The sequence below is a fragment of the Nymphaea colorata genome, chromosome 7, assembly GCF_008831285.2.
Source record: "Nymphaea colorata isolate Beijing-Zhang1983 chromosome 7, ASM883128v2, whole genome shotgun sequence".
Classification (NCBI taxonomy): domain Eukaryota; kingdom Viridiplantae; phylum Streptophyta; class Magnoliopsida; order Nymphaeales; family Nymphaeaceae; genus Nymphaea; species Nymphaea colorata.
The window spans coordinates 4756376-4776194 of record NC_045144.1 but is presented as its reverse complement, the minus strand read 5'-3'; the positions used below and the strand labels follow the sequence as shown (position 1 = coordinate 4776194).

Here is a 19819-nt window from a genome sequence, read left to right as displayed (position 1 = left end):
GGAAAAGTTAAATACATTGACAAGGAGATTGTTTTAAATTATACGATAATATCTTCAACTTATATATAGTACGCGCATTTACGTTATTGATGGATATTAATATTTTTTTAATGCCATCCAACATTAGTAAAGGTTTCGGACCTTCTATAACCAAAAACGATTTTTTCTAAAAAAACGAAAGGTAATTGTTATGAAGTGCTCAAGCAATGCAAATCATGACATAATATTCACCTTCGAATACTTAGGAGAAGCATACACTTTTTTAACACATAGTAATAATCTTGAAGTGTTACAGGGACAAAAAAAAAATTGTAAACTTTTAAGTCATGATCACATGTATGCCTTATTCTCCAAATCCCAACATTTCCAAATTATACGGTTTCACATAATTAGCCATTCATCACCTCCAAACTGTCCAAATGCCCGACAAACTTAAAAGATATCACCTAAAATTAAAAACAAAAAGAAACGCTAACAAGGTTAGAACACAAAAACTTATGCAGGTAGCCATAATGCACACACAAACAAGGCATACATGAAATCCATGATATCACAATGCAAAATTTGTACTAACTACGAATATACATGTATCCATGGAGTACTTCAATGTACATATATATGAAACTAATCATAATAGAGAATAGCATAATGCATCCACTCTTTTTAATATGCATCTTTGCTGCAGCCGCTTCCAAAACTGAGGCAAGAAAAGCGACGAGCTTCCCAAGTTTAAATGATATGCTGATTCTACACTAGACTTTCACCTGAATGCTTCTCGCTTCAATTCTGGAACTGCATCCTAAGTATGCTGATTCAAACATCATATGCCAACCTTGTTTGATCATTCTCTAAGATGTTAGTTGCACAACACTTGGTGCTCAAGTGACTGCTGATTTTGGCATGGCAAGAAGATCCGGTAAGAGGCTCAACTCAAATATGCAAATTTGTAGTTGAAGGGGCACCGACCAAGGTTGTTGAACTAATACATGGCACGCTGGCTTATCCGTGGCTCCACCACTCACCGAAAAAGATATTTTATAAAACGACGTTCTTGAGGCTCGAAGCATTTACTAATTGAACTTATAGGTGGAAAGCCACAATACCCCTTAATTATACTCTTTGCTTTTCTTACTAAATGAATTCATTTTAGTTCGCTTATCACAGGCGTCAATAAGCCAGGATCTGCGACAAATGTGTCAAAGCTCCAATCTACGAATGGAAACTTGATATTTACGAAATGAATGTGTGGTGGTTGTTGTTCTTGTTGTGTGTGTGTGTATATATATATATATATATATATATATATATATAGAAACACTACTGAATCGAACTTGTTTTGATTGTCCATAAAATTTCGCATGCAAATTATTTTTCTAAAAAGATAAATGACAACTCATATTTGACTTTAAAAGGGTAACATGTCTCACCTTATTAATCATAATCAACTGATATGGTGGTTGATAAATCGATTCCTACAGTCTTCACGTTTACTCATTGTCCGTACTTAATAACCTTTACACACACGCACACACACACACACATATATATATGTAGAATATCGGAGCTATGTAACTATTAAGCATAAAACAATGAGTATTAATTATTAATTGTTTGACTTACTTGATGGATGGTTTAAGATGCCAGTTTGAAAAACTGGTTTTTAGAAAGTAGCATTAGTAGATATTTACCTTCCCAAAAAATTAATTTCACGTAGATTTTATTCGTTGTAAACTATGAATCATGTTGATAAGATACTTACAATTAGCCCATAATGGTCTGTGTATGATTGGAAGAAGTCTCAATAATTATTTAGGATGGACATATAGAATCAGTCTAAATAACTATTTAGGTAGGCCCTATAGAATCAGCTTAACGGTGACCAGGTCTAGATGCCCAACTATGGGTTCAGTTGAGTTTAAATTAAGACCATTACTAATGACCAACATCATGTTGACGATGATGCTATCGGACTTGATGATGGTGGTGAGGGCCGGTAATGATGCAAGCTAAACAAGTTTTAACAAAAATGTACATTAAATATACACAGAAAAAGAAGTATAAAAGATAAGGCTTATAATGAGCTTGAAGATGATGGACAAGAATACAACAGCAACGATAACCAGCAGTGGAGTTCCATCCTTACTAAGTCCAAAAACTGTTCTGTTCGGTTCATTCCTACCCATCATCGGCGGTTTCTACAATTTAAAGACTAGGCAAGAGGAGCGAAAACAAAGTAATTTATTGGTAGGCCTGTTCTTTTAGTATATTGCCATACCCAAGCTCAACTTTTCTTTATTTCCCAAAATCGTGCTTCTATAGTGCTATTTTTGGTAAACTACCAATGAAAGAGCACGAATTAAGCGTGACTTTCAGTTTCAACAGTTGACTCCTTTCGCAAGTGGCTTGAGTTAAATGAAAATCGAAGAACGGATTTGGAAAATGAACCAGAAAGTTGCAGTTCCTTGGCAATGAGAGAATTTTGAAGGACTTGTGGAGCTCATTCTTACCGTGCGGCAACGCCCGGGAGGAACGTGGCGGATCAGAGTTCGCCGGACGGAGCCTGCTCCTCGATGAAGGACTTGATCTCAGCTATGAGCTCGCCGGATTCGCGAAGCTCCGGGAACGCGTAAAAGGCGTGGATGGCGTCCGGGTACTCGAGCAGCCTCGCCTGAATGCCAGCTTCCTTCAGGTCGTCGTAGTACAGCCTCTGCCGGTCTTGGAGAGGATCATAACCCCCGACGACCACGAGGGTCCGCGGGAGCCCAATCTCCGCCAGGGGCGGCGCGTGAGGCCCCGTGACGTTCGCCGCCGGATGGTCGCGGTTCGCTCCTTCCGGCAGGAAAGCGCGCCATAGGAAGTCCGTGCGCTCGATGGACACTATGGGGACGTTTCTCAGGCGGAGCTCCGACAGGACTCTCTCCTCGCCGCCGAAGAACGGCTGGATGATCACGTGCCCTACGATCCTCAGGGGCCAGAAGTCATCCTCCTTCAACGACCTGGCAGCTGCTACGCGAGAGCCGACGTGGTGGACGATGTTCGCGCCCGCGCTGTCGCCGGCTAGGAAGCACCTACCGAGGTTGGCTGATTCAGGCAGACGCCCGGGCTTAGAGATCCAGCGGAGAGTAGCCTCCGCATCGTCGTAGGGCGTCGGGAACTTGTGCTCCGGCGCAAGGCGGTAGTTCACCGAGATGACCAAGGCTTGGAGACGCCGAGCGAACCGCCGGCAGACAGCGTCGTATGCTTTCGAGTTGGCCGCCAAAAAAGCGAACCCTCCGCCGTGGAAGAAGACGATAATCGGGAGTTTCTTCCCGGCGGGGGTTCCGGTAGGGGTAAAGAGTCGAAACCAGAGGCCGGTGGAAGAGTCCACTGTGAAATCGGCAGTGGAGACACCATTTGTCGGCCGACCGCAAGCCGGTGACGTGAAGTCGATGGTTCCAAAAAGCCTGCGGTTGATCGTGCCGTCCTTCCTAAGGGACATGTCCGTGAAAACGCCCATGATTGAACAGAAGAGCTTGGTTTGCCATGGGAGGCTCCTGTAAGCTGCTTCAGACGTTCCCATAACTCTCACTCCGTCTCTCTCGTTCTTTGCTGAGAATCTCGTGCCACTGGCACCCAGGCCCCCGAGTCGATCAAGAGGCTGAGGTCTAAGATATACAGTCGGATCCAGGCTGCCGAATTGAGAGATCTGGAAAAGGGTATGCTCCCATGCAGGGTGGGTAGATAAGTCTTTTTCCTATGTTGAGTAAACACCTTGACAGGTGACGCCATTAAAACTCCTGACTCAAAGGAAGGACGTATTAATATGATGGCCAGCTTGCGATTTGAATATGCGCGGTGGCTCTCCACCAAATTTCGTTGAATAGTATTTAAAGACGTTGCCACTTGTCATCCAACATTGGTGCCGCTTTTGATTGATACTCTTCATCCGAAACTGCATAAAAAAAACAAAGTTGTGTTTTGAAATTGAAAAACCATCAGCTGAAGAACTTTCAGTAGCATGAATTTTGTTAAAAATCATGGATTTAAGAATGGATTCGGGAGATGGGTCGATCTTAAATTCATGAATTAGCAGATATATCTCAGATATAGGGTGAAACAAATGCACCCCAAGAGATAGCTTGGAGGGAGAATCTGCTAAAAAAAAAAGTTAAAGCAAATGAATTAAATAAATCTGCTCAAAGATTTATGGATACCTACTTTTAATGTTTCATGAACCTGCTCTAAAGTAGATTCATTAAACATTCACGGTATTTGAACTGCCAAACAACCTCCTAAAGGACTTACCATAACCATAACTAGTCAAGCGGTCATAGCAATAAGTCCTATACGCATCAGTTCCGATCCCCTTGATAAACGTACATATTGTAAGTTCATTTAGGATCCAAAGAAGTCTTGGACCCCATAAACAAGGAGAAGCAAATGAGGTTTGGCTTCTTACCAGAGCAACGGGGTTCATCCTGCTCACCCGGATCGTTAGGATTTCAGACTTCAAGTCGATGTGAGACTTGAGTCGAGACAAGTCTACTGTTTAAAGAAACCGCAGTTTTGAGATCGGCAACTTTCAAATCCATATTCCTAAATTTTTTTTGTTCAACTTCACGCCAACCAGTCCAATATTTTTTTTGGGGAGAAAGCATTCCAAGGGCTGTATATTTGATAAACAAAACTTCCACTCCTAAATCAGGGAAGCATATTCCTTACGAGCATCTTCAAAATGGCGAGCGCCAATGAGTCGAGGTTGAACAAATACAACTTTGTTCGTTTTGGGTTACTAGTTCTACAGAGTGACATGATGCTTAGCTTATGAACTTATTGGGCTGAGTCGAACAAGCTTGCATGAGATGAACCGATTCAAGTAAACGGGTTACTTGGTTTAGGTGCCAGCATTAGCCTTTGACAGATCCACACCTACCATGTATTATGTTAACAAATCAAACTGCAACCCCAACCATTTCCAATTGACATTTGCAGAAGATCTGTTGTCTTTTTTCTCTTTCCAGTGAAGAAAGATAAGCATGGGACTTTCAAGGAGCACATAACAATATAAGCAATCTGTGCCCAACTAGGCCATTCACTCTCAGACAGTAAGCCATGGCTGGTGAAACCAGGAAGCAGCAGTTTAACAACTAAAGGGAACCGCATACAAAATCCACTAAGGACCCACGTGCCCCCAGCAATCATTCAAGTGCACTGCTGAAAGTAATACATTAACCAGGAAATGAGTAGTCTTGACGGCATTACAAAGCTACCACACCAAGTGACATAATCTGCATTCACCACTCCTGAGTACTCTCCCTTTATGCCAGTGTTGGACAGAGCGGTGGACCCTATCAAATGTGCCTACAAACTCAGGACAGAGAAGGCAAACAGAGAAAAAGAGAAGATAAACAGAGAAATAACTCGGACTCACTCAAACAAGACTTCACACTCTGTGTTGTGGTCATGCTTTATTCTGGATAACAATTCAAAAGGTTGGGATGAACATAAAGGTGCTAAACTAATACTAACTGGTTCTATTCTCTATATCTTGCCCAAATGAGAACAAAAGTAAAACTTTATGCACATTTTCCTGTCAGCCACAGGACAAGCCCACACCACTTCAATTATAATGCCGACTGAAAGATCATCTCAGCAAGCTCCTGCAAAGACAGCAACAGAAGATTTCCAGTAAGTTTTATATATAATAGGAGAGCATAATAAGAAACGACATGCCTGTCATAGAAGAGGAAAGAAGGAAAGAAGTGAACATCAGTAACAGCAAGGATTTGTGCATCTTCAACCTAGGATGGGCAAGTACCAAAAGGCTGTCCAAAGTGCGACAGCCTTAGGAGGAAGCCCAATAGTAGTCTTTCCTTTGTGCCAACAATACAGTAAGATCATTACTTTCTGCTCAAGCTGTCAGCTCATGAAGACATGGGAACTGGACATTGGATCACAACACGTTGGGCATTTTTCACTTACCTGCTTTGCAGAAGGGACTGATGGTTCACCCGATTCCAGGGCCACCTTCTCAAGCATCTCAAAATCACCTTTTCCTCCCTGTTGCAATTGCAGGGTTTTAAAAGCAAATTCATGAACTGAATCCTTTGTATATAGAAAGTCATTTGCAAATGTAAACCTCAATCAGATCTCCAAGTTCTGAATTAAAACTTGAATATCGCTTCTCCACTAGCTCAGCCAACGCACCATCCTTCAGAAATGGAAAATATATAAAACAGGGGTGAGATGCAAAATTTTAGGATGCAGAATGAATACACAAGTTGGATAAGATCTCAGATGCTAACTTTTACAAATTTATGATGCAGAATGAATACACAAGTTGGATTAGTTGAATTATGGGTCTTTGTTAGGCCATGCAAGTCAATCTGGCACAAAGAACTGCTAAGATCTCATATGCTATTTTTACATATTTATGTTTTGGATTACATAGTTACAAGCACATAAAAGTGAAAGGTTTGATCCATCACATTTCCAGCCTTTACCTCTAGCAGTTTAGCAACATTGCGGAGGCCACGAGCTAGAGTATCCATGCCAGAGATATGGGCAATAAACAGGTCCTCAACATCTATGCTTTCTCGGCGCCTTTACATAAAAGAAGAAATTTCAGTCCATACTTGACATAAATGTGAAACTTCCGTGACAAACAATGACAGGCATGTCGAACACTGAAGTTCGGAAGTCCTTCATGCCAAACAACACCCATAGTCGTTTAACTCAAAGTCAATATACCTATAGAGAATTGATGAGTTAAAAACCAAGTTCCTACTTGGAATTCTTAAAAGGCACATGTGACTGAATCTGAGGACAGAAAAGAAAAACTTACAGTTTCGCATCAAAATTGAAGCCACCAGGAGCAAGTCCTCCCTGCAAATATTTGGAATGTAAAAGAAAGGCTGCTGGAATGGTATATCTTTTTTACATTCTTTTTTCTGCTTCATTTGTTAAGAAAAATGGGATAGATAAGACAAGGCGATACATACATTTCGAACTACACTCAACATGACCAAGGTAGCCTCTCCAATATCAGTAAGAAATTGGTCAGTGTCCCACCCTATAAAGGAAAACAGTCATTCAAATTTCATCTACGAATCAATTTTCCAGCAACATTATCACAAATTGAAAAGGAAAGCATTCATGCCTATTTGAGGATCCCCAGTGTTCGCATCAATGTTTCCAAGCATGTCATTTATTCTTGCTGTCTCAAGCTCATGGTGGCAGCTGGAAGAAATAATTATCAGCAAGCAAAACACACAACACATATATATATATATATAATATATATATATATATTATATATATATATATATATATATATATATATCTAGAGAGAGAGAGAGAGAGACCTGTGACCAGAGAGTGTTGCATGGTTGCATTCGATGTTTAATTTGAACTCTCCTGTACGGAAACATTCAAAAGACATCAGACATGCAATTAAGTTAAAGACCTGGACAATAAAGATTATCATGGACTCGTGAAAAAAAATCACGGACATCACATGAAGATCAAAACCACAACATATGATTCTTCTGCAAAAATTAATAGGTATCACATTCAAGTTATGAAGAATTAAGACAATACAGTAGAATCAGATTACAAGCAGATATGTCAAAGATACATGAAAATCCTAACTGGTTAAAACTCCTCACTTGCTAGGGTAGGTTGAAACTAAAAAAGTACAGATGCCATTTATGTGGCATAAATATGAAAAACAAATTTCTAGGTTCGCACACTGATTCACCATTTTGATGCTACAAATACGCTAAGCTCAACAACTAAAAAAACAAAACCCAGAGAAAATAATGCTTCTATTTATACTACCAATCTCCTGATATAAGTCAGATTCTCTGTCAACCCCATATGCAACTGAATTCCGCATTTGCTTTCATGAAGTTTCACTTCTCATAAATGTGGTAATCAACAAGTTACAACAGAACAACCAAAATATAACATGAACTTTCCAATTTGCACTTCACCAGCAGTTAGAGCAATCACTGATTTTACAAAAATCTTATGGTTGTACTTTCAACTGACTAATTTATAAACATTCAACAATAGTTCACTAATCAGGGTATCTCTACATAGCTAAGAGATAAACATAAAGATTTGATTCAAAAAGGTTCATTGAAAACAACAGATACCCAAGTTCAAAAAAACAGTAATAATACGAAAGGCAAAAAAAAAAAATCACTAAACCAAAAATAGTGCAGAAGTCTCAATAGGTTTCTTGAGCTAGCTGAAGCTACAAATTCAGTAGCTTATGACTCTGTGTGCAAGTCATGGTAGCACAGCCAAAGAGATTCAAACTAGTTAATTAAATGATCAAGATTCAAACAAAGAGCTGTTTAATACACATAAAATTTACCATTGAATAAGTCTATTTGATAGAGTTGATGTACTACCTGTAAGACCATACTTTTGAAGAAAGCCTATTGTTGTCGCAGCATCCCAATCATACCTGAAATGTAAGGCAACTATAAATGCTCAAGCCAATTGAAGAATTCATTCTATCTAGATAATCAAACAAGATACATACTGGTGCTTTGTAGGCTCTTGAGGCTTTGGCTCTATAAGCAAGGTTCCTGCAAAAAGCCAGAACTTTTTCTTCAAAAGCATAGTTTAAATAAGGAAAACTGTTGATGATTGGTAATAGTGACAAATAGGATGAGGTGGGATGAGATAAGTAAGGAAGCAACTGAGCTTGATATAGAAGTCCATTTGTGCAGTCCAAGGTACTAATACATAATTCAGATAATTTTTGCCAAACCAAAGGCGCAAAATGCAACCATTACCTAAATAGCTCATAATTTGCTATTGCACGCTCAATTCAAGAGCAGGCTGAGATCAGGTTTACTTTCAAACCAGACCATGCCTTCCAGGGTAATAATCTTGGACTCAGACTGGTCAGGTCTATGAACCAAAGCCAGAACAATGTAAAGGAATTGCACATAATTTACATACCATTGAAACCAATCTTTTTCTTCCAATCTGATGCTGCTTGGAGAAAGCTTGCCTGCAGTAATTCAACAATCAATATGTAAAATATATGGACATCCCTGCACCAACAGGTACACAGACACACGAGACAGAAAAATTCTTACAGTAATACTGCCAAGGCTTGACTAAACTGTGAAGAAAGTCTCGACAAATTTCACATCAACAAGTAACAGTTGAGAAAAGAAAAGGACTTTAAAAAAAGCTCAATAATAAAAGAATGAAATTGGAATCAAAATGACATTTCAATATTTTTTCTTTTGTTATAATAGAATGAGCATGTATATGTGCACCTTGAACTTCATCAAGAAACGAATTGACTGAAGCAATCAAACTGACTTACCATGTGATCAAGCTCCTTTTTCATGTCAGTGTTTAAAAGAGACTGGTAGCCCTCTCGCCCACCCCAAAATACAAAGTTTTCACCTCCAAGATAATGTGTCACCTTCAAAATTAGTATGCTACTGTTATTATTTTCAATTATACAACAATATAGTATATTGTTAAAAACATAGTTTTTGCAATCTTGAAGCACACTAACCTCCATGGCTTTCTTGACTTGAGCTGCAGCATAGGCATAAACACCAATCTCAGGGCTGTACGTTGCATTTGGTTTAACAAATGATCATATTTAATCCCAAAAAAAAGAAACAAAGGAAAAGAAGCAAACCGCAACCTTGTAGCTGCTCCATGCATATATCGGGGATGCATGAACAACTGAGCAGTGCCCCACAAAGGGCGAATGCTAGTTCCTTCCTGAGGGCCAGACAAAAAAGGACAAGAAAAGTTCATTATTGTCAAATCCAATCAATGGAGGATGTAGAGTTCATATGCCTTTGACAAACACGCAAAAAAAAATGGGACAATTCCTACAAAGGTGAGTCATGAAGCTAAGTGCTCCCGCATATACACTAGATACACAACAAACCTGCAGTTGCTTTGCAACAGCTATCACCTCCTCCAAGTTAGCATTTGACTCCTAACGAAAAAATTAAGTTAGATTGCAGTGATAAAAATAAAATAGACAACTTGTTCCAAATACAAAATTTAGTAGTAATTACCAATGGACATCAATTTGAATAAAAAACAAAAAAGTTTTACCAACACCATACAACTTAAGAAATCCCAATGAACATATAGAAATGAAAAAAATAGGAACAAAAAGTAGCTCAATGAGTTAAGGAACAATTGATATCATAGTTCAGTATGATACGTATGACTAATTGTTTTAGGCAATGCTATTAGTGTGCTCAGACAGATGGAAGGGGAAATTCTGGAAAAGAATGACCATAAGTACCAGCAAATTCATATCACCTGACTAAGTGCTTCTCACTTTCTAACTTAAGCAACTATATTAACATTTTTAAGATTTGATGAACCTTGATTAAATTCATGCTCCTTTTACACAAGGTACTGAAACTAAATGGTGTAATTCTCATGTCATCTTTGTCCTTTGACTTGGATCAAAATCCTGATTAGAAGCACAAAAGTTGCATAGTAAATTCTATCATCAATATATACCACAAAATACAGTGTATGTGGGAACATAATGATTGTTCAAGACTTGAAATTATCAGCAGGCCTAGTTGCAAAATATGCATTTATGCAAACTGCAGATAAAATGAACTAATCTCCCTGTGATGAGCTTACTGCAAGTGTCTTCCCATCTGGGGCAATGTCCCGGTCATGAAAGCACCACCTCTCAACACCAAGTTTCTTGATGAACTCAAAATTTGCCCTCACTGCAGCAAAAGGAAACCAAATTTTTTAGTGCCAATCTGCAAACATGCCAGTATTAAAAGGCATGCAGTGCAGTTGATCATACTCCTTCTTTTGGCCATTGCCAGCGAATTAGTACCGTCCTCCCAAGGCCAATTCTTTGTAGGCATTCCAAAAGGATCTCCACCAGTACCACGAAATGTATGCCAAAAGGCAACACTAAATCTCAGCCAGTCCTAAAACGATGGAACATACTCTCATATACAGTGAACCAATGATGAGAGACTTAAGATCTAAAGCCCCCATAAAGAACAGACCAACCTTCATCTTCTTTCCAAGAATCTCTTCATCTGCATTGTACCACTTGAATGCTAAAGGATTTTTGCTTGACGGGCCCTAACCAAAAAAATCACATGCAAAAACCCAAATGAGCAAGTGATCAAAGCACCAATGTGGAAACATAAAACATCTAGTTGCCTGTGGAACGAAGAGTCAAACAGAACCACCATTCTTTAGCCTTAACAACTAAAAGTCTAAATCTAACACCACCACGTAAGATACCAATTGAAGACGCCTAGCCTAGTCCCTTGCACCAGACACCATGAGGGTTACATTACATTTGATAGAAGAAAATAAGTACGTCGAAACCTTTTACCTCATATTGAATTTGCGGAACACCAGGGAAAAACTCCCCTTTCCAGTTGTCTGAGCCGCCAACGGTGCATTCGGCTTCAACGTCTACCGGACAAGTTGGTGGGCCGACAGCAATCTGATTCACAAATAACACATATACATGTGACTTACAAACATGCACTCGCTAATACTCCAACAACTACGACCAGCAAGTGTAGACCACTTACAACTGCGAGAAGAACGGAAGAAAAACAAAGGATGTTCAAAATATGCTTCATATTGACGACCCCAAACGCGATCATGTGAGTAGGCACTGAAAGAGAATACCAGAAAAAGAGGACCAAATGAAACTAGCAGATCATCATCATAAGCAGACTGAACTTAATGACTCAAGAGCAAACTTATCTCTACGGTATGGTTACCTGAAACCCCATTATCTAATTTGAAAGATCAAACAATAACCAAAAACAAAAATTTTGAAAAGAGTCGATGAACTAATTGGAACAACAGGAGCAATCATGGAAAAGCTACACTATTGAAAAAAGAAAACTACAACCATCAGTTCCACGAAGAAGATAGACTGAATGCTTAAAAGGAAAGATGCTTTTTGGTTATTTTTTGTGGCCGTTCATTATATTGAAGATGAATGAAATGAACCCAAGAGCCAACAAATAGCTAGGATCACCCATTCAAGCATGTTCTTGCCTATCAATGTCAAACAATAGTACCACTAGGGCGAAGCCAGGATTTTTCGGGGGCAGGCCAAACAGTCCAATGAATTGTAATATATTATAATATATATATATATATATATATATTATAATATATATATATATATATATATACACACACACACACACACATACACTTTAGATAGTATTTGCAAACCACAGTATAGTAGAAGTGAACATATGTCGTATACACTATACAGCCCACTTCATGAACGTGAAGCGCGACCTGCAAGCTGTCCTACGGCACATTTTAATAATTGCTTGTCATTAGCGCAAATCGCAATCTGTCCAAAACAGATAAGGTGTTCTATTTCTATTAGAGTGACGTAGGCAATGTTATCTGTATCATACAATATACATGCGTATCGTACAATACGTACCGTTACTACCGTACAGGTTTAGAAAACCTATACGGTATTCTTACGATACACGATACGCTCGTGCATCGTAAGCGTATCATCCGTACGGGCGTTGTATTGTACGATACGGGTGATACACCTCTGTATCATACGATATGGGGAAAAACACAAAAAAGGGGCCGACAACCCCTTTTTGTGTTATGTTTTAAAGTTTAAACACTCCTCCCTCTCTCTCTTCTTGTGTCTAAAGACTCCAAGAGACGTGAGAGGGAGAGATTTTGCCTATTTTCATCACAAATCATTGACGATTCATTGATTTGGGAGATATTTATCATTGAATGTTGAAAAGATGATAACTATATGTTTTGAACTTATGAAATTGTGATGCCTAAGACTCCAATTCCTAAGACTCTAAGTCCTAAGATTCTACAAAATTTTCAAGTTTAAAATTGTGATGGATGCATATTATATTGTTTTGAATCTCTGATTTCTTATTTTTGAATATGTTGTTGATACACATGAATGTTCCTTATGTAAGATGATCTTTTTTATATTGAATACATTTTTCTTGATTTCTGATTTTTTGGTTTATTTTTTCGGATTTTTTATGATTTTATTTATTTTTTCTGACTTTTCAAATTTTTTTAAATTAAAATTTTAATTTTACAATGCGCTATGTTATGTATGCGGTACGTCACGATACGGCGTATAGGTCGGCCCGACGGATACGAGTTACTCTACACCTATTACAACATTGGACGTAGGTGTGAGCATTAGGTGGACAGACAAATATCACAACCCAAAATGTAGCAAACATATACATCTATAAACTTCGAAACAAAAAAAAAATAAATGTTACTTACCTAAAACAAGCAGTTTTGTATTCTTTCTATGTAACACAATAAGTTAACACGAAAAATCTAAATTTTAAAATAGACAATAAGATTTAAACATATTGGAGAAAGATACTAAAATTTTAATTTATGAAACAGGAATATAGAACCAACCACCTTGTAAACAACAGATAAAGAAGACAACATTCACCTGTTGAACCTCTTGCACTCTGTAGAACAGTGAAAAGTTGTTTTCTCTCCTCCTTGTGGATGATGCTGTCTTGCTTTTCAAATTACCACCAGTGGATAGGCCCTGCAAATACGGGTTCAGACTCTCAAAGTCAACATCTAATCACAAGACATTCAAATAGTCAGAATAAAGCTAGGAAAAGGATGTGAGGATGCAGGGGCAGGCTATAGACTGGAAAACAAAGAGAATGCCTAACAGTTTTGTGAGTCTAAGAAAATGCCCCTCCTAAAATCAATGTGCTTGTTATGCAGTGGTTTCAGTTATGCAGCTAATGAGTTCCCCATACCAAGAGGTGACCCTCAAGCAACTCATTATAGACATGCATTATTTATTTATTATGAAGAAAATTTGTCTGTCTAGCATACTTTAAGAACTGGATTTGATGCTTTCAGTGTATGTTCACTTGATATTTTTTAGTGAAAGCATGCACTGTAATACCATCCATTTTCTTGCTTGTTATGCAAGTGTTTCAGAAACAATATATGGGCGACCAGGATCACATCCCAAGTACTGCATTGACTTTAATGAACTAGTGAACCAAGCCTTTTCATATGTTGACTTGTCCAACACCATGCCTTAACTGTGACAGAACCCTAGCAAAGTTGCAAATGGTCATTGCAGTTCAGAACTTGAAATGAATTACAGCTTTCATATGTTGACTTGTCCAACTTTATACCGCAAATCAAACTCATTGGAAGTATGGAAATTATAAACTGAATGACATGTCAACATGTCAATAAGATCTTAGAAATTATGCAGTACTGGCATACGTGAAGCTGCTCTTATTGGTCACATAAGTGAAAATTTTAATTGTTCTCGCTGTTGTTGTACCTAAGTTTAGTAGTACCTGCATCAGTGGCACAGAACTTGTTCATCAAATGAAAGATGAAAAAGGTTTCCTTGTTTTCCTGAATTATATTTCAAGAATTTAGTGGCTGAATAGCACTTACACATATCATTTTCTGGGTATAAGCCCAAATCCTAATTACAGGCACCACAGATCACCCAATAAAGAAAAAGGCAGTAGATAAAACATTACATATCTCTAAGTGACTGCTGGAACCAAAATCTGGAGCAATTATCTATGTGAAAGACAATCTACTCGCTATAAATGGATGTGTACAGTTACAGAAACAAAAATCTGATATCTGGCTACTATGGAACTGATGGGTAATTGTGTAACAGATAAGAAGAGAGTTAGATAAGAGTAGGTGAAGTGAAGGTTCACTCCCCTTATAAAGCTAAAGCCCCACCGTCAGAAACCTGACAAGCGAAAGTCAGCACATTTCATGTCCAGCCTGTAAGGCACTATTTCTTTAAATTCAGTTCATTTCATGTGCTCAAAAAGACTGGCTTCAGTTCGTTTAGCAAATGACATCGTCATTGAGCGTTAGTTAAGAATGTCAAGTTAACAAAATGATCAAAGACCAAAGTTTGTTAAGCTGGAATAAGCGTTGCACAACAATTTTTCTATGGCAAAACCTCCTCTTAGTGTCTGGATCAACTTCACATTTTCCTCCATAGGTACCAACTGCTTCTTATGGATCAGAGGGTGAGAGAGATAACATGTGAACCTGGCGTGCTGAGGTTACATTCTGGTTTTGGGTCTTCCTCCACGTGAAGGACTCCAGAAGCTTTTCTAGGAACAATTGCCTATTCGACGACCAGAAATTGGTAAGAGAACGAGAAAGAAAAGTTTCTGCCATCTCACGGCCACGACAAGATGGAAGATTCAGACGCTGTGCAACGAACTTTGCATATATGCAGTAATGCAGAGAATATCACAGGTTCTTACAAGAGAAGACACATAAAGCCAAAATGGCATAACGCTCCTAAGAGATTAAAAGGAAATTCCAACAAAAAAAAATACAAAGTACAAACAATTGAACATCGTACGAAGTACAAAGAATCGATGTCTTTACAAAAAATTGAACATCGTACAAACAACAGAACCAAAAAAAAAAAAAAAAACAGCACACGTACATCTCTACAATGACAAGAAACTAATTCGCCCTAAAAAGGAATTAATCAGGAGAGAACATCGTACAAACAACAGAACCAAAAAAAAAAAACAGCACACATACATCTCTACAATGACAAGAAACTAATTCTCCCTAAAAAGGAATTAATCAGGAGAACCCCAGCAGAAAGTGAAACCCTAGCACGATGAGCCATGCTCTAATCGTCGAAACCATTAATCCAAAAAAAAAAAAAAATCAAAAGTGAAAATTGAAAATCTCAAACGATTTTACCCACTGCTGCTGTGTCCTTATTTTTTCTCACATTTTTCTCTCTCCTCTTCTCTTCCGACTTCCGCCTCTGAGTACCACCAAGTGAAAGTAATGGGGAAGAAGGAAAAGGAAACAGAACCAACCTTAGAGCCTCCAGAACAGGACACTGCAGAGAGTTTCTAGTTCCTCCTCCCGCCTGGAGAAAGTTACCCACAAGAAAGAGCGAGGGAAACAAATATATACAGAGATGGAGAAAGTTACCCACAAGAAAGAGAAACGAAAACAAATAGATATAGAGAGGGAAAGATAAGGATCAAGATGACAGAAAGGCGCGTCGGAGGATTTAAGATGGAGACAAAGTCGTCCGTCTAAATTGGGCTCTTTAATTAATATTTGAATGTTGAAACTTCGGAAGGTTTACAGGAAAGCGTAAAGTGAACGACCTTTTTATGATTGTTTTAGGAGAACAGGTTCTCCATGAAAACTGTCAAATAAACATCCAAAACGAATCATGGTCGCCGTAAGAAACGCGAAACGTTACCGGATTTTTTTCCGTATTATGTTGTACAACTAAACTACGTTATTATCAGTTAACGATGCAATGTTTTGTTATTGTAGGCAAAAAAGATAGGTCGGAAGTTAAAAAGTTGCCGAAATTTTACTAAGGTAAAAGTTCATGACTTTAATTTTTTGTTAATAGATTTATTCCAATACATAAAATTATATTTTTAGGTTTTATATTTCTAATTGTGCGCACAATTCAGCTTTACGAAAAGATCGTAAAAATATGTGACGTCTGATCAAATTTACTGCTCTCACTCATTTCTCATGCAGGTAATCCTTTACATTTAAAAACTTTTAAATATCTCTTCTTTGCTTCTAAGTGGGTGATCATTATTAGAACTTAATGAGACCGAGTACCACTCTCCATTCAAGTTAGAGAGAAAAGACGAAGCCGTTTCGGCCTCTTCAAAGTATCTCTACTTCTGAATTGGCTCATCAGATTACTTGGTAAAAAATATATATCTTATTTATCGAAATAAATTTAACATGACCAATTAAATAATAGTTATTTTAAAATTATATGAATAAACAACATATGGTTTTTGCACCGTGTATGTAACAATGGACCAAAATATCAAATAGACATGTTATCGTTTTTTATTTAAATTAGTCCGTTTAGCCAGAATCTCGTAATATTTAACTAACGCTATCAGTTTATGCGTCTAGCATTTTTTTTTATCATACGCAAGAAAAGGTAGAAGGATTTTTTTTTTTTTATTACAGAAACCGTTTATCTTTTGAGCATGAATCACCGCTGAACTTTTATGCCTCTTTTGTCAATTAATATTTCCTTTTTAAAAACCACTTTTCTGAATTCGATCACCGGTAATTTTTAGAATTATGCCGTCAATTAGGATGATTATTTTTGGGATATTGATAATGAGTAAAACAATTTGATACACAATTGATTGGCATTACTCCATAATATTCATGTTTGTTACTTCAAATACTTCTTTCTGGTGTCCTTAAAACCAGATGGACGTCCAATTGGCGGAGATTTGTTGTGCAGAGAGAAGGTTATATGCATCTCATAAGAAGGAGGGATAGACATGAATGTTGCCTTCTGCTGAGCTGCTGAGCTCGAACTCGACTTGTTTAACTCGTTTATGTTAAGCATGTCCCGTTTCTTTTAACTTGTTTAGTTGCTGTATAATTAAGCGAGTTCCAGTCGAGCTCGAGCTGGCTTAACTTGTTGTGCAACCTAGAGGGACACACAAAATTCAAACGTAAGAGCATTAATTATTGGATATTTTATTTAAAACTAAATCGATTTGAATCCAAAATCTAATCCGATCACATATTTATGTTTATCCAAATACGAACAGATGTCATTTTTTATATCTGAATTGATCCTTGTTTGATATTCAATGTAAATAGGATGTAATTGACATCTCTAAGTGGACTTTCCCCTATCTTCTCCCTCTGATGTCCCTCCAAGTCTCAGCCACTTATCTCTCTCTCTTCTGGCTGGTGGAGTAGTGTCACTTCCTATCTATTTCTCTGGTTTTGGCTCAAAATAACGAAACTCATCGGTAAATGCCAGCTGATTCTCACCATGGCTTGCTGCTAAGATCTACTCAGCGGCGGAGCCACATGGTGGCTAGTGTGGGCAGTTGCCCACACCAGCTTCACAAACTTCACTTATGTTAATAATTTCATATTTCAGTTGTTTGTATATATAGGTGCTCCTTAAACATTAAGATTATTGAACTAGTGACCCCACCAACCAAACCAAAATTTCTGACTCAGCTGGTGGATCTACTATGCCTTGTTTAACAAAAAAAGCTATTCAATGTCGTATATGAGATTTAGTCAGATAGATCAAACGCTGCCATAAGGTTTCTTTCTTTCGAAATCGCTTTTCGAACCATTTGTTTATAGTAGCGAGGCTCTCTACGTTGATACCAAAACCTGGAGCAATAATTTATTATTTGTTCAAAAGTTATGTCAATTTTTTATGGTTTTCTCACAACTATCTGCTGATTAATGCACCATAGAGAACTAAGAGTGCCTGTACATGTTAATTAATGCATGTGCTCTAAACGATTAAAATACCTTTCAGGTAAAAAAAAAAAAAAGATAAAAAAATAAGAAGGCACTTGACAAAAAAAATAAAAAAAAAGGTGAAAAGGCATTTTTTGAAAAAGATAAAAATGCTATTTAAACAAAAACAAAAAACTTCTCGATAATCAATGGCACTCTATTTCTAAAAGGCTGGCAATTGAAATTTAACAGAATAGGGAATATTCATGAACGGTCGGAGATGATGAACGTATTGGATTGGATCTTGCTTGAACACAAGTTCCTGTCCGACTGACATCTCTCTTTTTTTATTTAAAATCTTATTTCATAAACTTTCATGTATGTGTGTCACTCGTTGTAGAATCTCTATCTTGTTCTCTTTTTCTTTCTAAAAATCTCTTCCTTTCTCCCACTCTTTTGACTTGAAATCATCTTCTATAAATGATCATATATATAAGTATATAACATGTACACCTAGTGTGAATGATGGCTTCGACCAACCTTTACCATGGGCTCACTTGTTTTACCATTGGAAATATATATTATGTAGAAGGTTGCAATATGTCTTGTAGTTGTGGTTTCAAGCATACGGGGTCCGAGTCAATTTGTTCAAAAATGCTAATGGAGCTCTAACACTTGAAGCAATACCACCACTTGATTGAACAACTAGATGAAAAAGTGATCATTTGGAATTATTATGATCATCTCTAGTTAGAACACTCACCACTATAATTGTTGTACTATACTTTGAGGCCCTATTTCATAGTTGATTACTGTGTCGATGAATGCATGCGACAATTCTCTCAAAGGTGTAAAGAGGTTTCCATGCATATACCAATCGGACCTATTCCAAAATTCGACCTCAGCACTTCTCAATGAGCATCATTATTTGCAGTAGCTTCACGAGAATGGGAGACATAGATAGCCTACATTTGTTCACAGGCCCGATAATAAAGAATGAATATGCTGAATGGTAAGATGTCAACCGACCACCACTCAGTGCCCCTTAGTAGTTTCTGTTGTCAACCCTATACCCCTCTTTCCTACTGTCATTAGTCGTTCACATATTTAATTAGTTAATATTTTTCTTTAGATGCAATCTTTAAATTCTTAATACAATGTAAATCCTTCAGTTTCTTGTCTCATAAGGTGAATATTTGAAACCAATAAGATGTTAAAATACGAGCACAAGCTAAGCAAGCCCCTCATAATGAAGCCTCTTCTTCTAGTATTGTGCGAGAAACAAGTGGCTTCCTAGCAATTGAACCAGAAGGTTATTAAATTTTCGATTATTTATGGAACGTTTTATGAGGGAGCAAGAAGCACAAAAGGGTCTAATAGTTACTCCAAAACCAACTAATGAAAAGCCTACCAAGCAAATAAATAAATAAGTAAAAAGAACAACAAACCTTCTCCTACAAACTAGGATAAAGATAATCTAGATTGTGACTCAACAACTAATAGGAAAGAAAAACCTGAATTTCTC

The 19819-nt window shown here is 37.7% G+C and overlaps 2 protein-coding genes across 4 annotated transcripts; both read right to left on the bottom strand.

Annotated features, from left to right (window-relative positions):
* Positions 1–216: 216 nt before the first annotated feature.
* Positions 217–3666, bottom strand: LOC116257422 (probable carboxylesterase 18). Its single transcript, XM_031634150.2, has 2 exons — positions 2508–3666; positions 217–446 (listed from the first exon to the last, which is right to left on the bottom strand). Exon 1 carries the CDS (start codon positions 3557–3559, stop codon positions 2540–2542), a length of 1020 nt encoding a protein of 339 aa, XP_031490010.1. The 5' UTR covers positions 3560–3666; the 3' UTR covers positions 217–446; positions 2508–2539.
* Positions 3667–5044: 1378 nt separating this feature from the next.
* On the bottom strand, positions 5045–16176 carry LOC116257420 (xylose isomerase). Of its 3 annotated transcripts, none has more exons than XM_031634147.2 (22): positions 15891–16175; positions 13478–13579; positions 11571–11656; positions 11366–11479; positions 11032–11106; positions 10817–10946; positions 10642–10733; positions 9920–9970; positions 9668–9747; positions 9533–9587; positions 9335–9436; positions 8959–9010; positions 8534–8579; positions 8400–8455; positions 7344–7395; positions 7139–7218; positions 6981–7051; positions 6824–6864; positions 6483–6582; positions 6119–6190; positions 5962–6039; positions 5045–5639 (listed from the first exon to the last, which is right to left on the bottom strand). In XM_031634147.2, exons 3-22 carry the CDS (start codon positions 11643–11645, stop codon positions 5604–5606), a joined length of 1458 nt encoding a protein of 485 aa, XP_031490007.1. In that variant the 5' UTR covers positions 11646–11656; positions 13478–13579; positions 15891–16175; the 3' UTR covers positions 5045–5603. The 3 variants fall into 3 exon arrangements, with proteins under 3 accessions (XP_031490007.1, XP_031490008.1, XP_031490009.1); XM_031634148.1 differs by lacking the exon at positions 15891–16175 and adding an exon at positions 15769–15881; XM_031634149.2 differs by lacking the exon at positions 13478–13579 and having other exon boundaries at positions 15891–16176.
* Positions 16177–19819: the final 3643 nt, after the last annotated feature.